The 20,289-nt window shown below is 56.4% G+C and overlaps 1 protein-coding gene across 7 annotated transcripts in view; it reads right to left on the reverse strand.

Annotated features, from left to right (window-relative positions):
• Nucleotides 1-20,289, reverse strand: part of NLRC5 (NLR family CARD domain containing 5) — a 76,018-nt gene that overhangs the window by 15,161 nt on the left and 40,568 nt on the right. For 4 of the 7 annotated variants that reach the window (XR_008391169.1, XM_053663187.1, XM_053663191.1 and 1 more), the window contains 17 exons: nucleotides 19,839-19,907; nucleotides 18,931-18,999; nucleotides 18,039-18,122; nucleotides 17,590-17,673; nucleotides 16,157-16,246; nucleotides 15,275-15,319; nucleotides 14,273-14,362; nucleotides 13,337-13,420; nucleotides 10,879-10,962; nucleotides 9,052-9,141; nucleotides 8,816-8,878; nucleotides 6,317-6,403; nucleotides 4,440-4,523; nucleotides 3,420-3,509; nucleotides 3,004-3,069; nucleotides 1,618-1,701; nucleotides 1,443-1,526 (listed from right to left, as the gene is read on the reverse strand). Coding sequence is in view for 6 of the 7 variants with exons in the window: in XM_053663187.1 (XP_053519162.1) it covers nucleotides 1,443-1,526; nucleotides 1,618-1,701; nucleotides 3,004-3,069; nucleotides 3,420-3,509; nucleotides 4,440-4,523; nucleotides 6,317-6,403; nucleotides 8,816-8,878; nucleotides 9,052-9,141; nucleotides 10,879-10,962; nucleotides 13,337-13,420; nucleotides 14,273-14,362; nucleotides 15,275-15,319; nucleotides 16,157-16,246; nucleotides 17,590-17,673; nucleotides 18,039-18,122; nucleotides 18,931-18,999; nucleotides 19,839-19,907 (1,347 nt within the window). In the remaining variant the exon portion in view is untranslated. Of the gene's footprint in view, nucleotides 1-1,438; nucleotides 1,527-1,617; nucleotides 1,702-3,003; nucleotides 3,070-3,419; nucleotides 3,510-4,439; nucleotides 4,524-6,316; nucleotides 6,404-8,815; nucleotides 8,879-9,051; nucleotides 9,142-10,878; nucleotides 10,963-13,336; nucleotides 13,421-14,272; nucleotides 14,363-15,274; nucleotides 15,320-16,156; nucleotides 16,247-17,589; nucleotides 17,674-18,038; nucleotides 18,123-18,930; nucleotides 19,000-19,838; nucleotides 19,908-20,289 lie in introns of those variants that run through there. The other 3 variants (XM_053663189.1, XM_053663190.1, XM_053663192.1) reach the window with 2 other exon arrangements.

Raw genomic sequence — 20,289 nt, forward strand, 5'->3', positions numbered from 1 at the left:
TATACTACTTTTAGAGTTAGAAAAGTGTTATTGTAACATGTCATGTTGGGTCCACACCCGAAAGAACTGAAAGCAGAGACACAAAGAGGTATTGGTGCATCTATGTCCACAGCAGCCTTGTTTACAAAAGCCCCAGTGTGGAAGCCACCCAAGGGTCCCTCACGGCTGAGTGGAGAAACAAAATATGGTTGCCCACACATGTGCACCGTTAGCCAGCCCTAAATAGGAAGAAACCAACACCGGCTAGCACACGGCTGAGCCATACGCCCATCCTGCCGAGTGGGAAAAGCCGGTCACGAAGAGACCAATGCTGCACAACTGTACATCCGAGAGGTTCCCAGAGTCGTCACAGCCACGGGGGCTGGGGGAGGGGACGGGAGCTGTTCAATGGGGGCGGAGTTGCAGCTTTGCAGCTTCAGTTCTGGGGACTGGTCTGCACAACAATGTGAGTGTCCTGAACGTTACTGAATTGCACGCACACTTCAAAGTGGCTACGGGGGTCGTATCACACCACGACTTAAAAAATGTTATTTGGGAAGCAAGCAGGCTTGGTGTGCCTCATCTCGGCTGCACTGAGAAGTGACCAGCACTGGACCCGACGTTTCTGGTTTTGACACAAATACGTAACTGAGGCACAGCCCCCGTCTCCCTCCCGGTTCCAGGAGAGCCAGGGGTTAGAGGAGCAGACTCAGTGACCTCGAAAGGGAGCGATGAGACGGGGCCACGGAGAGAGCCAGGGAGGGGGCCGGTCTACGGCACCGCGGGCTGGTTTGGTCAGCAGGCCGCTGACGTGGAAGAGGAACTCGGCAGGAGGTGGGGACACAGACCAAGAATCCTCCGAGCCGGTCCCCTCCCCACCCCACGAGAACCTTGACTGGATCCTGGATCCAACTGGCCGGCTGTCCGCTATGAGGACCATGGGATGTTTATGATTGGACCGGGGAGTACACGACAGTGAGGAATCACTACTGAGTTTTGTGGGGGCCCTCGTCCAACTGTGCTTATGTAGAAAATGTCCTTATTTTTTTTAAAGATTCCTGGTGAAATATTTGACGGGAAAAGGAACTTTCAGAACGACTCTACTTTTTGGTTCTCTTCTCTCTTTTCCTGGAAGTTTTAGATAAAATGACCACAGTGAATACTCCAACGCGGGGTTTGCTGGGTGTTACTCTGGACCTCAGCTGGGCGTCCTCTGGGGTTCTTTCCTTCCTAGTCCCCAAGCCCAGGCCCCGCCTCGAAGAGGGCGGCTTCTCTGAGTGCCTGCGGGGGTCTCTGGGATGAAGGGGCAGGGTCAGCCCTGTGACCAGGTGGCAGGGCTCTGGCTGCACAAAATGGCCAGGGCCTCAAACTGGGGGGGGAACCCACACTCCAGAGCCTACCCCTGCCCCTCCGTCACGCCACGCGCCACGCCCCCCCCCCAGAGGACCAGAGGAAGACGCTACCTGAGACTGAGCAGCCCCCCTGGCCTCCTCACCAGACTCAGGAGGACAGCGAGGTCTTCCAGGCTCAGGCAGCACCGCATCAGCCTGGGGACAGAGGCAGGTTATGGCGGCAGCTCTGCTCCAGGACGGAGCCCCCACCCCTCAGCTGCCCCGTGGGCTGGGCCCGCTCACTCACGAGAGCTCCGTCAGCTGCCAGGCCTGGCTCAGGCCAGCGGCCAGTCTGGTCATGTGCTCGGGTCTGAAGATGCACTCGGTCAGCCTGAGGGCAGAGGGCAGAGCCTGGGTGAGGCCTGTCAAGGCTGCAGTCCTGCTCCCTCCCAGTCCCCCTGCCCAGGACATATGGGGGCCCCAGCTGAGTGCAAAGGCCGGGACGGGGGCCTGAGAACCTCACTGAGTTCCAACAGTTTCATCCACCGGCAGAGTGACGGGCTCACCCGGGGCACAGAGCTGGTCAGAGGAAAGGCAGAGCTGGGTTTCAGTCCAGCTCGGCCGGACCCCAGACCCCAAACCCATGACCACCCCCTACTCTCGCTCCATTCCAGGCTCCCATGGAGGGAGGAGAGCCTGGGATTCTCTCTGCAGCCGGGCCCCCAGGTGCTGGCCTCACAGCGTGGCCCGTAGACAGGCCCTGGATGCTGTCTGTGGAGGGTTCATTCCGACAGAGAGGGGCCCCTGGAGCTCTGCAGGAGGAGCTGACACTTGGGCCTTAAAGGACTGGGGGGCATCTCATCCCAGAAAAGGCAGGAGCGAGCCTGTCAAGCCGAGCACCCGGGGCAGGGGAGCTGCATGCGGCTGCGAGTGAGGAGCAACGCCACTTGTGGCTGAATGTGTGCCGTGTGTATGGCGTGTATGGTGTGTGTGTGGTATGTGCTGTGTGTGGTGCATGTATGGTGTGCGCTGTGTGTGGGTGTGTGGTATGTGCATGATGTGTGTGTGCTGTGTGCATGGTATGGGAATTGTACCTGTGTGGTGTGCAAATTGTGTGTGGTGTGGGTGTGTACCACATGTGTGTGTAGGTGTGGGGGTATATGGATGCCTGTGTGAGCAGTGAGAGACAGAGCCCAAGGCTACTGAGGGGTGGTAATAATAATAATAATAATAATAATAATAACAGCTGATATAGTGCCCAGATGAACCAGGCCCTCTGCATGAACGCTATACATTTTAACTCATTCCATCCGCACAGTAACCCTAAGGCGGATGGTCCTACTACTATCCCCATTTTACAGATAAGGACCTGAAACACAGAGAGGTTAAGCCACTCGTCTAAAGTCACACAGCGGGTAAGCGGTGGAGCTGGGATTTACGCTCAGGTGACTCAGCGTCCAGGCTTGTAACCACCGTACGCAGGAGCCTCCAGAGTTAGAATTAGGATGTGGTGAAGAGGCACAAATACAGTGTGAAGGCCCCGCCTTGGGGCTGGAAGTGCAGGGGTGCAGGGGAGCAGAGGAGGGGCAGTGGGCCTGGAGCAGGGTGCGTGGAGGAAGCACGGAGCCTCCACAGGGTCAGCCTCCTGTGTCCCCGTCCCTCCGCTTCCCCCTCACCCCAGATCAGCATTTACCTCAGTGTCTTCTCAGTCTCCTCCTGTCGGGAGAAGTGAATCCAGAAGCTCTGCTCCGAGCCCAGGCTGCAGAGACACGGGTGTGAGGGAGCCAGGGGCCTGCCAGCATTCTCAGGCTCCGGGGGGCCCGGGGGCGCCCGAGAGAAAGGCGCTGGGCGCAGGGGCAAGAAAGGGGGAAGCAAGCCACAGCAAGGCCTTGCCGACCAGCGGAGACCCCGGATCCATCCTGTGAGCACACTAAAAGCTGGCCTTTTCACATGTGGCCTTCCCAGTCCCCGTGGTGCGAGGGTCTCAAAGCGAGGGTCTCAAAGTGAACCGTGAGACTCCGAGGCTGGCCCAAGTCACAAGGACGGAGGCTACCAAGAATGGGGGTCTTGCTTCCCCACCAACAGCAAGTGGTGCCACTGTTAGCTTACTTCATGGTGGCCTCCCGGACACGCGGGCAGGAAGGGAGGGTCTCCACCAGGCACAGGGCGCTTTCCTGAGACATGCTGTTGCCACTCAGACTGGAAGGGAGACAAGGTTCAGGGTGAGGTGTAGGGGCAGCAACTCCGTGGAGCCTTTCCCGGCCCCCATTATCCCCCCCCAGCTGTCATCTCCACGTCCAAGTGTTCAATCTGCAGGTGGTGACACGGAGGTCCAGAGAGAAGGGCCAGCGGGGCCCAGTCTCCATACGTGCAAGAGAGACACCCGGCCCCGAGCCCTGGGGAGCTTCACCCTCTGTGCCTGCTGTCCCTTTGGTCTGGGACAGGACACTGACTGGCCAGGCCGGCAGCTCAGCCCACCCAGAGCACCAAGCGCAGCTGCCTAGCAGCGGGTTGTACCCTGGCTCTGGCTGCCTGCCTCCCAGGTCCTGGGGCATCGGGTGAGAGTGTGGATGACTTCTGGAGGCCCCTCCTGTCACGGGAACATCTCCAAATCCGTGTCCCATGGATTTGATCAGACTTAGATTCAGGGTGGAGCAGGAGCTGCGGCAGCTAAGGTCCTGCATCAGCCGCTTAGGGCGTTCTCCCTGCTGGAGTCAGCAGCCTCTCCTGTTTGCCTGCGTGGGACTCTTCCCAACACAGGCCACAGAGGAGGAGGAATGGGCTGAAGGTGGGGAGGTGTCAAGGTAAGAATCACCCCTTTGGCCCCCTGGCTGATGTGGCTCAGTGGACTGAGTGCCAGCCTGTAGACTGAAAGGTCACCAGTTCCATTCCCAGTCAGGGCACACGCCTGGGTTGTGGGCATGCGAGAGGCAACCAATTGCACACCGATGTTTTTCTCCCCCTTCTTCTCTCTCCTCCCTCTAGAAAACAAATCCCCCCTTTCACCTCCCCTTTGTCCTCTGGAGTTCTCTAGGGATCCCTTGGAAAATCCCTCACAGCTTGCTCTTAGCCCCAGGGAGTCCTCCTCCTTGCTGTCCCCTGCTGTCCCTGAGACTCGGCGTCACTTACTTGAGCGACGCGGAGATGGGCAACTGAGGCAGCCCCTTCAGGAGGCACCTGAGTCCGTCATCACCCAGCTGGTTGGCAGAGAGGCTGCAAGAGGTAAGAGGAGGCGGTTGGCGGTCAGCTGTGTCTCCTCCATGGGGGGTCTTCCCTTCAGCGACGTCACTCTGCCCACACGGCCCTCTCGTCCTCACCTTTGCATCCCTGCCACCAGTCAGCGCCGCCTGTGCCCCAGCGCCACCCATTGCCACCAGCTTTCATTGCATCCTCACTGCTTGCATCACCGCCCACCAGTGCCACCCCCACCCCATCACATGACAGCTCTGGTGTCCCCAGCACCCCCGTTAACCAGTCTTCATCTTCCCCTTCAATACCAGTACCTGCCGGCCACGCCCAGGGCCCCGGCAGGCTTGCAGGCCTTAGAGAAAACCCACTCAGCTCTCACTATGCCCTTGGCCTGCGTCAGCTGGGAGCGGCCGTTGAGGATCAAGAGTCAGTTTAAGAAGAAGAGGTTTGGGCATGTGTTTGCCCAGCAGAGTTCCTCCTTCGGTTTGGGAATACGGTGTCGGAAATTGCACTTAAGTACTTTCTCACTTCCCTTCGCTGTAATGTTGCGGTTTTTGCCACTTCAGAAACAATATGGTCAGTGGGCTCTGAACTATCTGATTTTTGTCCCGCATCTTTGAACTTGTCTTGTTTCTGATGATGATGCTTTGGAGGCTTGTTTATTTTGCCTTTTCCTGAGGAACTGTACAAATTAGTTTGCCTCCTGAAGCCCCTTAATAATCTTTAATGTAAGAAAAAGTACCCTCTACAATGAAAAAACAACAATCACAAAAACACACAGGCCCTGGCTGGTGTAGCTCAGTGGATTGAACGCCGGCCTGTGAACCAAAGGGTCGTCAGTTAAATACCCAGTCAGGGCACAGGCCTGGGTTGCAGGCCAGGTCCCCAGTAGGGGGCGTGCAAGACACAACCACACGTTGATGTTTCTCTTCCTCTTTCTTCCTCCCTTTCCCTCTGTCTAAAAATAAATAAATAAAATCTTAAAACACACACACACAAAAACTCAAAGACACATTGCTTATTCCTCTTTCTTTAAAATACATGATTTTTATCAGCCCTGTTCTCTTCTTGGCCACATCACGGCAGGAACTTAATTTATCTTTTTCCCCTCTGCATAGAACTCTTTTGAACTCCTACAGGTCCTAAGCTGAACTCCTAGCAGTTGTGAAAAGACTGCGTTGTACTAGCTGTGTGACCTTGGACAAGTCCTTAAACTCTCTGCACCTCGTGTATAAAACTCTCCCAGGTATAAAACGGGAGTGATAGTACTGAGGTCCATTGGAAGGATAAAAAGAATCTCTAAGGCACTCAGAACAGTGGAGGTTCCGGGCAGGACAGGAACAGCTGTTAGCCATTACTAATATTTTTCTGCCCATGCGTGGGCCACACTGGGTGGGCACCCAAGACTGGCCACACTTCTCAATGGTGCGGAAGCTCACAGGTCCCCACCCAGCTGGTTCCAGAACCCTCCACGGGCTGAGGGATTTGGTATTCTTTACCCCCTGCCAGGCAAACTGGTGGATCCTTCCTGTAAGTGCCCATGAGCCAGCAGAGCTCCAAGGCCTTGACCAACACGAGACCAAGGAGCTCCTGGGGCCCCTGTTGAAGGGTCGAGGGCACGGTCTACCAAGGCAGCGGTGAGGGGGGTGGGAGGGACAAAATGGGTATAGGGGAACCTTAAGGACGTGACCCAGAGTCCTGGGCACCCTGATAGCTGGTCCCCAGAGGTGCTGAGTGCACGTACACACCCCCCCCTCCTGAACCCCCCAGGTGCATGCTCCCAGACTTCTGTCTCTGCTCCTTTTCCCCCCACTTACTCCAGCTGGCTGAGGTCCTCACACGTCCTCAGCGACCTGCACAGTGTCTCCACGTGGTCCTGGCTGAGGCCACAGCCTGTGAACCTGCTGGAGGAGAGGAACGGGCTGGGACGTCGAGCCTCCCAGACCTACCAACCCCGGTGAGGCCTCCCTCACCCACGCTTGGACTCTCTGGAATATCCCACATCCACCACTTCCACCTCCCCCACAAGAGATCCCACCGGCTCCCCCACCCGCCCACACGCCCTCTGGGGAGGTGCCTCTCAAAGGAGGAACTTGTTAAGGCGTAAAGCCTGGGAACTTGTTAAGACGTAAAGCCTGGGGACTCCGCCCAGACGCCCTGAGTCAGGGACTCTAGGGGCAATGCTCTCCAGGTGGCGGATTCGGCTCCAGTGGCAGAACACAGCTCTCGGGGGTCCTTTTAATGAGCAGACATGGGTGGGGTGGGGGAAAAGGGCGAGGTCTGCTCTCACAGAGAGCCACTGATTTCAGAATTCAAAGAAGGGTAAATCCGCCCTTGAAAGGCCTAAAATGAGACCATACGATAAGGTAAAGGGAGAGGCCGTGACCAACCAGCGACTAAAAAAAAAAATCTTAAAATCAGGATGTTCCTAAAATTAGTATTTCAGGTTTTGATCCGTTACTTTCCTTCACTGTTTTTCCCACAGCCTCAAGTTCCCCTTTATGCTATTTTTAATTCCTAATTTTAAATGAGCTCATTCTTTCTATTTGATTCATTTATTGCAAATGGAAACCCTGTGTCACTTCAATGGGAAACCGGCATCGCATGCCAGGAACAGACCTCAGCGGCAAAGCAAAATGACATCATTAAATCCCAGCCAGGTGCGGACCCCTGCTGAGGGCTCTCTCTCTCTCTCTCTCTCTCTCTCTCTCTCACGAAGGGAGCTTAGTGTTGGGTGTTAAAGACCCACCAACCCTACCGGGAACCTCTTCTCGGTCTTAGTCAGACAGAGGGAGCAGTGACCTCACCAAGGACCCTGTGAAGCTGGCCTCTGCCCTACCCTTTGGAAACCGCTGACCTACAAATGGTCATGACGTTCTAGAGGTCGGGGTAGTGTCAGGCAAGGACAGGGGTCCCAAAGCTGCAGCTAAGGCCACCTGTTTTGATATGGCTTGCAAACTAAGGACGATTTTTCCATTTTCAAAAGGTTAAGGAAAAAAATCAAAAGAATGGTAGTTCATGACACAAACATTATGTGACGTTCAAGTCCCAGTGTCCTATACACAGCGAGGCCGGCATGCAGCCACCCCACTGCCGACGGACTGACTGTGCCGCTTTTAGGTCACAGCCGTCGGGTAGCTGTATGGCTTGCAACCCCCCAAATATGTATAATCTGACCCTTTACTAAAAAAGTCTGTCTGCCCTGGGCCAGGAGTGCTGCAGGATGGTCTGGGCTCCAGTCCCCAGCTGCACCCCTAACTACACGTGATGGGCACAGTGGTCACAGCTGTGAGGTGATGAGCATAAAGCTCTCACAACAGCGCCTTGCAGCCCTGGCTGGGTAGCTCAGTTGGTTAGAACATCGTTTCGATTCACCAGGATTACAGGTTTGATCCCCAGTCAGGACACAAACAATGAATGCATAAATAAGTACAACAACAAATTGATGTTTCTTTCTCTATCTCTCTTTTCAATCAATAATATTTTAAAAAACAAGAATGGTGCTTTGCAGGTGCTTAGCAAATATTAGCTCCACTGTTTATTATTTCACGGCTCAGGATGCTCTGGTCCAAGGCCTCTTGGGGAGCTGCTAGCATCAAATAGTTACCCCAAAAGTCGCCTCTGCATTCAGAGGTCACCCTTCTGCCCCGTCATCCTGCCTCAAGCTACAATACCTGCCCCTTCTCACTGGGACAGCCACAGAGCACTGGCTGGTCCAGGAGTCAGCGGGGGAGGGGCACTCAGACCGGCGACACTTGCCTCACAGGTTGGCTCGTTTAGTCCTTGCGGAGGCCCTGTGGCACGGGGCCTCCCCGCTCCCGCCACAGACTCTGAGGACCAGAGAGGTTAAGGAAACGCCCAAAGTGCCAGGTCCTTGTGGAGTTGTTTTTTTTTAATTCTTTAGTTGTACTTATATATTGATTTGAGAGAGAGAGATTTGTTGTTCCACTTACTGACGTATTCATTGGTTGCCGTATATGCCCTGCCCTGGGATCAAACCTGCAACCTTGGTGCATTGGGACGATGCTCTGTCCAACTGAGCTGCCCGGCCAGGGCTCTGGAGCTGGGACTTAAAGCCCCGTGGGCAGGTCGTGAAGTCCTTTTCCTTGAGTTCTCGGTTCTGGTCCAGTCTGATGTGTCCCTCGACAAAGGCCAGCCCTCTCTGGACCCCTGCTTCTTCATGTGGGAGAAATCGAGTCCCCTTGCAGGTCCTTCTGGGGGAACACTCTGCACGTCCTCTGCTGTCTGTCCTACTGGGCAGGTTGACTGGTCCCCACTCCCCGCTGGCTGCCAGGGCATGGCCCCGGGGGACTTACCCACAGCACCCGCCTTTCTGCTCCTTGCTGGACCTGAAGTTCACAGTCACCTCATGCAAGGACCTGCAGCACACAGTGCCTGGGTCAGCCACTCTTGGCCACAGCCTCAGGAGGCACCCCTCCTCCAGAAGCTGAGCCTCCGACTTGGGTCCTGCTGCCTCCATCCCACCCTTACACCTCCTGGCTTTAGGCACAACCCTCCAAGGCTAGCCCAGCTGTCCCAGGGCAGTGCCCACCTGAGGTCCACCTTCTGAACTCGTGGGCACAGGCTGAAGAGGCGAGCCAGCAGCACGGGGCTCCGTGCGGACAGTGGCGTCTGGCTCAACCTGAGAAGGAAAGGGGCAGGGCCCTAAGTCAGCAAGTGGGAGTCAAGCAAGATCAGTGGGCAAGGAACTGGGCTAGGCTGGTGGGGAAGGAACCAGAGGGTGGGTGAGCATGGCAATAGGAAGAAGGCAGGGACTCAGGAGGGACAAACGGGGACTTGGGGTCACACAGTCTTGGGTTTGAGAGCCGATTCTGCTTACTGACTGTGTGTCCTTGCGGGAGTCATTGAAGCTCTGAGCCTCAGTTTCCCTACCTGGCCAACAGGACCCTACTCAGAGCATCCCTTCCTCTACAGGTGTCCTGAGGATTTAATGACATCGAGTGTATGCACTGCCTAGCCAGGGGTGTCCAACCTGTGGTCCATGAACCACTTTCGGCCCAGGGTAGTTATGAATGCAGCCCAACACAAAGCCATAAATTTACTTAAAACATGATGAGATTTTTTTGTTATTATGTGTCACAGTGTATTGAATGTGTGACCCCAGACAACTCTTCTTCCAGTGTGGCCCAGAGACACCAGAAGATTGGACACCACCCCCCCCCCCCCGGCCTGGCTGATACCCAAACGTGCTAATACACCATTTCTCCCTCTGGCCCAGACTTGACAGGCAGGTCTTGATGGCAGGTAGGATGCTTCAGCGTTCAGAGTGGTTTCCTGGCTTCAGCGCTGCTGAGACTGGGGGCTGGATAATTCGATGCTGTTGGGGGCTGTCCTGCAGGTGTTTAGCAGCACCCCAGACCTCTCCTCACTAGATGCAGGTAGGAGCACTAATCCCCCTGCCCCCCACTGTGTCTCCAGCCCCCCCCCCAACAAAACCTGGCTCGCAGCAGTGCACACGCACTCTGGACTAAGTAATACAAAGTGTACGTCCGCGCGGCAAGCAGGCTGACCACACCATTCCAGACGAGACGCTGTGTGACTGGGGCGTTGAGAAGTCCCTCTCTGGCCTGAGGTTTTGCTCCTGTTCATTTTAAGCTGCCACCTTCTGTGTCCAAAGCAGCCCTTCCTGACCGGTTCTCTCCTGGCAGGGTGGGACGGGAGTGGGTGCCCTGGGGCTTGGCATGAGCTCTGCGGCAGGTGCCCACCTCTGAAATGTCCCTGTCTCCCACCCCTCTCCACACGGGACTCAGGGATGGTGGGGACCCTGGCTGGGAACGGAGCCACCTCAGGAGTCCTGGAGATCCTTAGCATCAGAACCGGTGTGGCTGTGCTCAGTGGTACGATTTAATTTCCTCCTGTACTTTTCCATCTCACCTGCAGCCTTCCCTGCTGCTAGAGGAAGATTTAAAGCAAATCCTTTCTAAATTCTAACCAGCCTGAGCTGAAATTAGAAAGTAGAATTTTAAATACTTTAGGGATGCTGCTAAATCCCCCTTTAACCATGTTGGATGGTGACCTTTTAAAAATGGTGCGTGGCTACACAGGACCCACAGGCGTGAAGTCCCTTTCTAGGAGCAGGTGCCTTCTCCGTGGGCGGGGAGAAGTATGACAGCCCACCTATCTGGTTTGAGTCTCCTCCTCTGGTTTTGAGGGAGGGGTTGGGGAGTACTAACCCCATTTATCAGATGAGGAAACTGAAGCTCAGAGGGGTCAAATTACTCCCCCTAAAGGTTGATAAAGGATGGGAAAAGAGCTGGAAGCAGTCTCAGGCTCCCAGTTGAGACAGATAAAGAGGAGGAGGGATGGGAGGGGAGGGGATGGCTTTGCAATGCACAGAAAAATGGGAAAACAGTCTTACTGCAGGAGGCTCAGCTGGGGGATACTCGGCAAGTGCCACAGCAGGGTGTCAAGGCTCTGGTCGCTCAGGGCCACGCAAGACAATCTGTGAAACACAACATCTGAGTGAGGTGCGGAGCTTGGGAGCTTGGCCGCACAGCTGCCCAGAAATGAACCCTCTGCCAGGGTGTGGCCTAAACATCCCCTCGGAACACTGGGAATTGGAGTTACCACAGAGGCTGGAGGAAAAGGAAGACCCCACCCTGCACGTTCGGGAAGTGCTGTGTTATGACAAGTCAGTTTTTCCTGACTTCTCAGGAGAGCCTTTTTAGAAGCATCAGCTGTAGTGCAAAACAAAACAAAACAAAAAGCCCAAAAATCAAGAAAACAAACCAAAACCAAAACAGAAACCAAAACCAAAAGTACTGGAAGCAGCCTAGATGTCTACCTAGATTCTGGGGCTGATGTTGGGGCGTGCGGGGAGGAGGGGTGGCTGAATAATTTGTGGCTTGTGCACACTGTGGAGGGTTAGTGTTAAAAAGCAAACATGGCATAAGAAACACACAATCGGGGCAATGAGACGTTGACAGGGTATCTGATGGTTTTAGTTCGGCATACAATGATGTGACTGCTATAGGGTCCTTAGGACTTTGACTAAGTTTAGATTGAGTCCTAGCTCTAGAAACCATCTCTCCCTCTGCCTCTAAGAGCCCTAACCTTTTCCCCAGGTAACCAGCAGCCCTTGAGGCAGCGGAACACAGTGGCAGGGACCTGGGAAATAATCGGGCTAAAGATAGCATCTCGACTAAGTTATATCCCAGCTCCTGAACCCTCAGGTGGAACAGACCCCCAGCTACCCTCCCAGGAGATCAGACAGAAGGACACTGGAAAAGACCTCCAAGCTGCCCTCAAGGCCCAAAGAGAGGATTCATCACCTCCACTGACCAATCACCTTCCAGCACAACCACAAACCCCTAACCTTCTGTGTCTTATGATTTCGTCTTATAGACTCTGTAACCTGCATGGCACCAAAAGCCATTCTGCTCCTGAGTCCAGCTTCCCATGCTCCCAGATGGCACCACTCATAACAAGATGGCACCATTCAGAAGAAGAGAGCCAATATTTCACCCTGCAGTTCTGGGTGTCGACTGCGGCTCTACAAGCACAGGCTGGATGAACTCCCGCTGTTCTGCAATGACACTGGCTTTGTGGGAGGTTAAAAACCAGAGTACTGGTCTTTTAGCTGGGCACACGGAACATCTACGGAGGAAGTTATAAGGCGCCTTGGAATTGCTTCAAAATCACGTGTGTGTGCATGCATCTGTGCTCATGTGTACGGGCGTGTGCACAGGTGTGTGTTGGGGCCTTGGAGAGAGAAATTATTGAGGCAGGTCGGGGGGAAACTGTAGCTAAGGGTTTCGTTCTTGCCTGTGACACATGTGCCGTGTTAATGGGCAGTGTTAACAAGCAGGGGCGGCTGGGCGAGGGAGCTCCGGACTAGCTTTGCCGCTTCTCTGCAAACCAAGTCCGGAACTATTCAAACCTGAACGTGGGGGAAATCCACTGGGTCCTCCCATCTGGATGTTCCAAGAAAGCCCAGGGCAGAGATCTTATGTGATAAGATCCTGTGTCTGTTTACAACGTGGGCGGCCCCTCCCCCTGGGTCCCACGGGTTTGAACTTGTAGGAAGGCGTGGAAGGACGTACACAGCTGGTCACCACGGATAAGCCTGTTACAAGGCCTGGGGGCGTTTGAGATAGGAGCTGGAAATCCCGGGGTGGAGAGCGCAGGGGAGGGACTGGCAAAATGGAAAAACCCTTGAGGTGCAATGGGAGGTAACACTGTAGCATTCGGCTAGTCTGTGAGCACAGAGAGGTAAAAGCTGGGCTCGCCAACCGACAAGGAGCAGAAAGTCACAAACACAATGGCAACTTTGATGAGCCGAAGGGGTCGTGTAGGTGAGGCAGGTTTGTCTTTATTTTAAGGTAATTACGGTAATAAAACTACAGCAAAGACAACAAAAGGAAAGGCCGACTGTCCTGTTTACACAGGACAAAGCTAGGCCCAGTGAGTTCAAGTCCAAACTTCCCAGCTTGAGGGTGACTCAGCCAAGACCCCTAGTTTCGAGTCCTGGCTTTGGTCACAGCCCCAGGGGTTCTGGGTGGGGGCACTGTTCACCCAAAGGGGGATGCCCTGAGGTGGGGCCTTCAGAAGTGATAGGCCCAGGTGGGTGCGAGACAGGGTGGGTTGGCCCTGTCCAGCCCTGGGCCCAGCACAGCCTCTCTGAGCCGAAGCAGCGAGGAGCTGGGCTACCAGGAGCAACAGGGCTTCTCAGTGGTCAGGGAGCGCCCACGGGGCTGGCGGGAAGGAACCAGAAAGGACTCACCTGGGTTCTAGTGGGGACACCCAGCCCCACTCCCCCCAGGTGGCTGGGCAGATGCCTGCGTTGCGCCCTCTGGGGCTGCGTCCTCCTCACTTACTTGACCTCCAGGGGTCCTGGGCACTTCTCCAGGGTCTTACAGAGGCTGGTGAGGCTCAGGGGTTCCAGCTGACACTCTCTGAGGCTGCAAAGAGTCAGGGGGCAGAGCAGGGGCTCAGAGAGGGCTCAGGGCCCCTGTCCAGCCCCAGGGGCCCTCCCCTCCTCCCAAGAACGCTGGTCCCCGGGCTGCAGGCAGCAGGCTACTCCCCAACCAACCACACTCTCCACCCCCAAGTCTCCCAGAGCCCCCACTCCCTCCAGTCTGAGCCTCAGAGTGTCCAGCTACCCTCCCCCTCCCCTAAGGGCTCCCCGCCGAGTCCGGCCAGAGTCTGGGCCACCCCTGCCCCTCCCCCGGCCACATCAACACCCTCTGGCTTTCCCCACTTGCCTCCCTGCCGTCTTCCTCCACCCTGCCAGGGTCTTCTCTTTCAACAGTGCAAACCCGGCCAGGCCTCTCTGGGGCCAAAAGCCCTCAGTGGCCCCTACTCTCTGAGGCTGACAGTAGAACACCTTTTCCACAGCCCTTCGTGCCCCATGCTCCCTGAATAGGCTCCGGCCCCAAGAGCCAAGTTTTCACTCCTCCGGGCCTCTGTGAGACCTGGCCAACCTGCCCGGACACCCACACCCCCTTGGGACAACCCCAGCTCAGTGAGGAAATCAGGGCCAGGAGCAGGGAGGGGCCCAGCCAGGGTTTCACAGCCCCTCACGGCAAAGCCGGAGTTCTTCAGGGAAATCTGTATGGCCTCGGAACTCTGGCAGCCAGCTCTGTGGTGTCTGGAGCCGTGGTGCTCACACTCAGCCTCCTTCTCTCCCCTTCTTTCAGATTCTCTTCCCCTCTCTCCCAGTCCCCAGCCTACCCCTCCCCCAGGCTCTCCTCACTCCCTGAGCCCCCACCCCATTGTGGTTACCCCCAAACAAGAAGTGGGTAAGACGGTACCAGAAGCTCCTGGGGGTGCAGGGCCGACCGAACCCTGAGGACTGGGCTCCAGCTGGGAACTCTGGCAAAGGCTCGCCAGCCGACAGGTCCCTTGGAGTGGGGGAAACATTTTGAGAAGCAAGTTCAAATCATCCACACTGGAAGATGAGACCCATCAGTCAGGGCTGGAAGGGACCCTCATGACAATCAAACCCCTCACTGTACAGATGGGGAAACTGAGGCCCAGGGCAGGGAAGCCACAGTGAGAAAGACAGCAGCTTACACCTGTCCAGGGGGCGGCACCTGACCAGGTTCAGGGGAGCCAGGACAGCCCCTCCGGGATCTGATCACCGATGTGGCCTTCACATGACTTCTGTCTCCCTGAGCCTCCATTCTTTTGGCCTCAAAAACCCAGAGGGTCCCCAGAAACAGAGAACCCTAGACCAGGAAGCAAGATCACCCCAGCCATGGGCCCTCCCTGGTTTCAGATGGCCACCTGGCATGGCAATGCTGTCCCCTGTCACATCAGCCCAGCCAGCCCCACATTAGGCAGCTCCTATGCCCGCCAACCTTGCAAAGGAGATGGGGTGCCCCGCTAGGGGGCAGCTGGGAGCACCTGCGGAGAACTAGCCATTGCTCATTGTTTACAACACAGACATGGAAATTTGCAGAGCATCAACGGTTTTTGCAACTCGAGCCTCAGAGTGTGAAAGTCAGTGAGTCACATGAAAGCCTGAGGTCTGCAAAAGTCCCCGAGGGACAGAAATAGTGTTTCTCTTCCCTCTCACGTGGCCGCCCTCTGCTAGCACCTGCTCTGCTGTGGCATCACACACCCGTCCCTCCCCTCCATCCGCACTGGCTCCTTCCAAGAGAGATTTAAGGCAGCTGATCACTGCAAATTTATATGAGCGGGTGCAGTTTACTCTAGAGCTGGCAGTGGGTCTGGGGTGGGGGGCTCTTGCAGGAAATGGGGACCACAGGGAGAGGGTAGCCCACCTCACCCTCGGAGCTCTCTGTCCTCACCTGGCTCTTCTGTCACCTCTCAGGATGACACGTTGGCTCTTGAAGCTGCAGGCAGAGAGGAGGCAGCAATTAAGAGAAGAGGCAAAGAGCCCACTTCCCAGGAAGGGGCCAGAGAGCAGACTGACCAGGGCAAGGGGGCCCTGGAGGGCGGCCTGTGTTCCCAGCAAACGCCACGAGAACTCTACTGACAACCACCACGTGTACCAGGGCATGTACACAGCACGCCAGCGACATGATCTCCTTTGCTTCTCACGCTAACACTGAGAGATAAGGAAGTATTCATATCCCCATTTTACTGATGAGGAAACTGAGGTGGGAGAGGCTCAATGAGCAACTCAAAGCCACAGTGCACGGAAGGGGTGAGCCTGGACTTGAACCTGATCTGTCTGCTATCACACCTCCCACTTTTGGGAGGGGAGGGCAAGGAATGGTGGCTTCCTGTGAAAGCGTGGATGATCTGCACTGCATGTCCCGGGGCTGGGGGGCTCGGGGGCTGGGGGGCTGGGGGCCTTTTCCCTGCTACAGTCTTGTCAGCTCCAGAGACCCCACAATGAAAGCAGGTTCCTGAGCATTCAATGGGCACAAGGGAGCTCCCAGCTTTCTTCAGAGTCACCCAGAACAATCCAGATAGTGAGTTAGAGAGTCAATGGGCTGTGTCCCATGGAGGAATCTGAGTGTCTCTGGGGCTCCACCCATCCATCCATCCATCCATCCATCCATCCATCCATCCATCCATCCATTTGTCCATTCAGCAGACACCCATCACACTCACTGACTGGGTCTCCCGCACGTCTTGAGGATGCTCCACCGCGAATGCTGCAGACGGGCCCGGGTGGGGGCGGGGGTGGCGGGAACTAGGTGGGGGCCCAGAGGCACACTCACCTGACATCCAGGTGGAGAACCCACCGCACAGTAGAGAAGCACTGGACCAAGCTGAACACGGTGTCCAGGGACAAGCCATTCTCGCTGAGACTGTAGAACCGCAGGAGTGGTGTTACAGGGGCGCCCAGGACTTAGAAACGCCCTGTCTGTGGTCAGAGCACCGGGGTGTGGACAGGGCTACCCCTGACTGCAGACGGTGAAACTCACTGAATTCTGGATGGTCGGGGCGCCTCTTCCCACTCCCCCTGTACGGACTGGGAAACTGAGGCCCATGCAGCAGCAAGGTCGTGCCCGCAGTCCCCTCTGTTTGGGATGAACCTGGGGAGCACTTTTAGGAGGGGTGGTGTCCAGTGACAAATGAAAATGGAGGAACTCCTCTTGCTTAAAAAGCAGGAACAAAGGTGTCCCTTCCCTTCCTCATCTGTCAGTCTGTCGAGTGGTTTTGATTTGCCAATGACACAGACCTCAGGACGGGGTCCTGGGCGGTGACTGCAGATGCTCCCAGGCCCTGAGTCAAACCAGGAGTTCACAATACTGAGAAGATCAATACGAGGGTTCGCACCAATCAGCATATAATTTGCCTGTAGGGGTGAGGACCTCCCTGCAACCCAGGTCCAGGTCCCCTGACCTGAGGCAACCTCCCCTCCTTCCCAGGACACCAGTGAGGCTGTCTAGCAGGAAGGACCCTCGGGCCACAGCTCTCATTCTAAAGCTGCAGACAAAATCCACCCCCTGTACAGTTCACGGTGTCAACTTGACTGGCAGGGGCTCGGAGAGCTGCTGTAACTTGCCCGAGGCCACAGAGGAAACACAGGGCCTGTGGCCTCTCCCCAGCTCCTCTCACTCTGTCCCAGAAGAGCTAGGGGGGGAGGAGGGGATGTGGGAACCAAAACCACAGGGCCCAGGAATTCCAGTCTGCCTGCTCAGGCAGAGTCTGGGGGTTCCTACCAGAGCCCCCCTCCCATACTGAAGGTCTCCCCTGTCTCCGCCAGGTGCTCAGAAGCCCTGCTTGCCAGTCCTGTGCCATCTGAACCGGCCCTGCCTGCCCGGCTTGCTCGGTATCAAACAGCCCCACCCTGCACCCGAGGGCGGCAATGGCTGCCAGCCATCTGGCTAATCAGCTCCTGCTCCCCACCAGGCCCGCCTCACCCCAGGCGACCTGGGCCTCCTAGAGGCAGGTTCCGGAAGGGAGACCTTCCATCAGAAGCTGGATCTTTGAGTCTCTATTTTAATGAGAATCACGCCCTTTCCTGAGCACATGTCAGGGACTAGGCTAGGCCACGGACAGGCATTTTCTCATTTAATCTCGTGCACAACCTCAGGAGAGAGTGAGATGGGAAGACACAGGAGAAAGGCCCCCACCGCCACCCCTCCCACATCCCTTCACTCTGATGAGGAGGAGCCTCAGAGGCTGTGCCCAGCCAGCTACTCACTTCAAGGACTGCAGAGTCCCCAGCCCTGGGAGCCACTGCACCAGCTGGGCCGCACCTTGGTCCCCCAGAGCATTCCCTGATAAGCTGGGAGGGGCAAGGGGAGAACAGGTTAGTGGAGGGGGGGATGGGCAAGAGCTTGGTCTCTCCACCCCACTCAATCTCTCCTCTTCTCCTAAAACTGGGCCGGCAGGCCAGATCTTAGCATGTTGCTCTGGGTCAGCTGGGGTCTCCCCCAGGGCCTTTATCCTGAACTTTGTGACCCTGAGGGGGCCAGGAATGGGCTTCAGATGGAGTCAAAGGAGAAGGACCTTTATCTAGGGGTTAAAGGCACAACTTTTACCATGTCTTGAAGGGGTTCCGGACTGCAGCAGGAAAAGAACCGCTGATCTAAATCTTAAAAAACCAAACCCAACACTCACAAACCCACTAGTCCAATAGCAGCCACTCACTCGAGGTGGCCCAGGCAGCAGCTTCCTCTCAGTGCGGCACAGAGCTCCTCTAGATGCTCAGCTCGCAAACCGCAGTGCACCAGCCTGCAGAGGACAGAACCGCAGCCCTGCAGCCCTGCCCCGCCCTGCCCAGCGGAGGCCAGGGCGGCAGCCACCCCAGACACACAGGCAGAGAGGACAAGGCTTGCAGGAGTGGGCTGGGACACATCTGACACTCACACAGACAGACAGACAAAGAGAGGCAAACACACAACACACTGAAGGCCGCAACACATGGGCAGAGAAGAACCAGAGACTGAGACATAGACAGAGAGAGACCAAGGTGGACAGACCCGAGGTTGTGGGGCGGGGGGGAGAACGAGAGAAAAGACCGGTGCACATTCAAATGCGCACATACATGGTGCCAGAGGAAGGCAGACAGTCAGTGAGAAAGAGCCATGGGTAATGAGACAGATGAGGACTGAGAGAGACGGACAGAGAGGGAGGGAGCTACAGATGGACAGAGAATAAGAGAGAGGGCCAGTACCGATGGGTGCCCTGGGGGACTGAGCTGAACCTCCAAGCCCAGGACCCAGGATCTGAAAAGAAGGAGCTGCAAGCTCCCAATTCTCTCTGTCCAGAGTTCCCACAACCCCTCAGCTGCTGGAGGCTGGGGGCGCTAAGGGGATGGGGTCAATGGGTGAGGAAGGTGACCACGGGGGCTGCCTCATGAGCCTCATCTGCAATGGGCTGAGCAGAAGAGGTGGGAGGCTGGGAAGCCAGGCTCTAGCTGATGGATGCAGCAGGTGGGGTCCTCCAGGAAGCACCGAGGGCTGGGGGCTGGGGACAGGCTTTGTGCAGAGGAAGGAGGGAGGCTGGATCCACACTCGGGACCTGCAGGTCATCACTGTACCTGACCCTTGGGGAGCACCGGGGCAGCTCAGAGGGCATCTGGAGCATAAGGCTGTCAGGAAACACAGCCCTGGGGAGACACACAGCAAGGCCGGGCTGAGCAAACGCCTCATCACTGTCTCCAAAGTCCGTCCTCAGCTTCACTTCCCACCATCCAATCTGTACATGGGCCTGGGGACGGTCAGACCTTGGTTCCAACCGGGCTTCTCTGCTTGCTGGCTGTGTAACCTGGGGCAGATCGCCCAGGCGTTTACTGGGAGCATGTATGCAAATGCTCTTAGTCTGGTGCTTGGTGCTCAATTAACCTTGGCTGTAAGTATCATTAATCCCATCCTCCTCCTCCTCCTCCTCCTCCTCCTCCTCCTCCTCCTCCTCCTCCTCCTCAGTGCCTTCAGAGACATCAGCCTTGGCTTCAAGCGAGTCTCCGAAAGCTCAGACCCTACAGAAGATATTGCAGGCGGACACTGAGGAGCAAGGAGCTGAGTCTCTACCCATGTGCTGGGCTGGGGTAATGCAGGAAGGCACCTTGGAGGAGGCCAAGACTCTCTAAAGGGTCCTTGTGACTAAGGGAGCCAGAAGTTCTGACCAAAATCAGTGCTACAGGCCAGAAGGCCCTGGGAGTTCAGGTCGAAGGCCCTTGGCCTCTCTGGCTGCTCCACCCTGCCCCAGAGTCCCCCTCCACCCTGAATCACAGGGCTCACTCAGCCCCCACTAGGGACATGGGGCAGCGGTTTGTCCTATGACCCTCCCCTGTAGGGCTGCACCCCCCTCTAAGCCTGCTGGCTGGCGGAGCCTTTGTGAATTTGCCAAGGTCCCCTGGCAGTTGCGTGGCACTGTCCAGCTTGGGGAGCCAGGGAGGAGGTGGCGCTCGCTGGCCCAGGGTGGGGCGGGATGCTATTGAGGCCCTACCTCTCCTGGGTCACCTCCTGCGCCTCCGGCTCCGGGGCAAACGTGAGGACCACAGTTTTGTGCTTGAGGCTGCGGCGAGAAAAGAAGGAGGAAGCAAGAGGCTTATGGAGTCCCTTCTGCTCTGTGTCATGTTTCAGCCCAGCCTGGAGGGACCTCCTAGGTGCCACCCCCAAGCCTTTAGCTGCAGCCCTTCCCCCAGACCCTCCCCTGACTCCCTCCGAGCTTCCTGGGGGCCTGAAGTCTTCCCTCCACAGAGATTTCACCCATTTATCTGCCCGCATTTCCTAACAAGTCCTTGAAAGAAGACTTTAGTTCTTTAGTCGCTCTGCTTTGGGCCTCAGGCTGATACCCCTGCCTGTGCCCACTGGTGGCGCCCTCGGCAGAAGGTGCTCACCCGGCAGGGCGAGGTCACTGCCAGGTCAGGAGAACCCACACGAGGCTGTAGCTTACA

This window comes from Artibeus jamaicensis, unplaced genomic scaffold, assembly GCF_021234435.1.
Source record: "Artibeus jamaicensis isolate MK-2021 breed Jamaican fruit bat unplaced genomic scaffold, CSHL_Jam_final contig_3152, whole genome shotgun sequence".
NCBI classification, from domain to species: domain Eukaryota; kingdom Metazoa; phylum Chordata; class Mammalia; order Chiroptera; family Phyllostomidae; genus Artibeus; species Artibeus jamaicensis.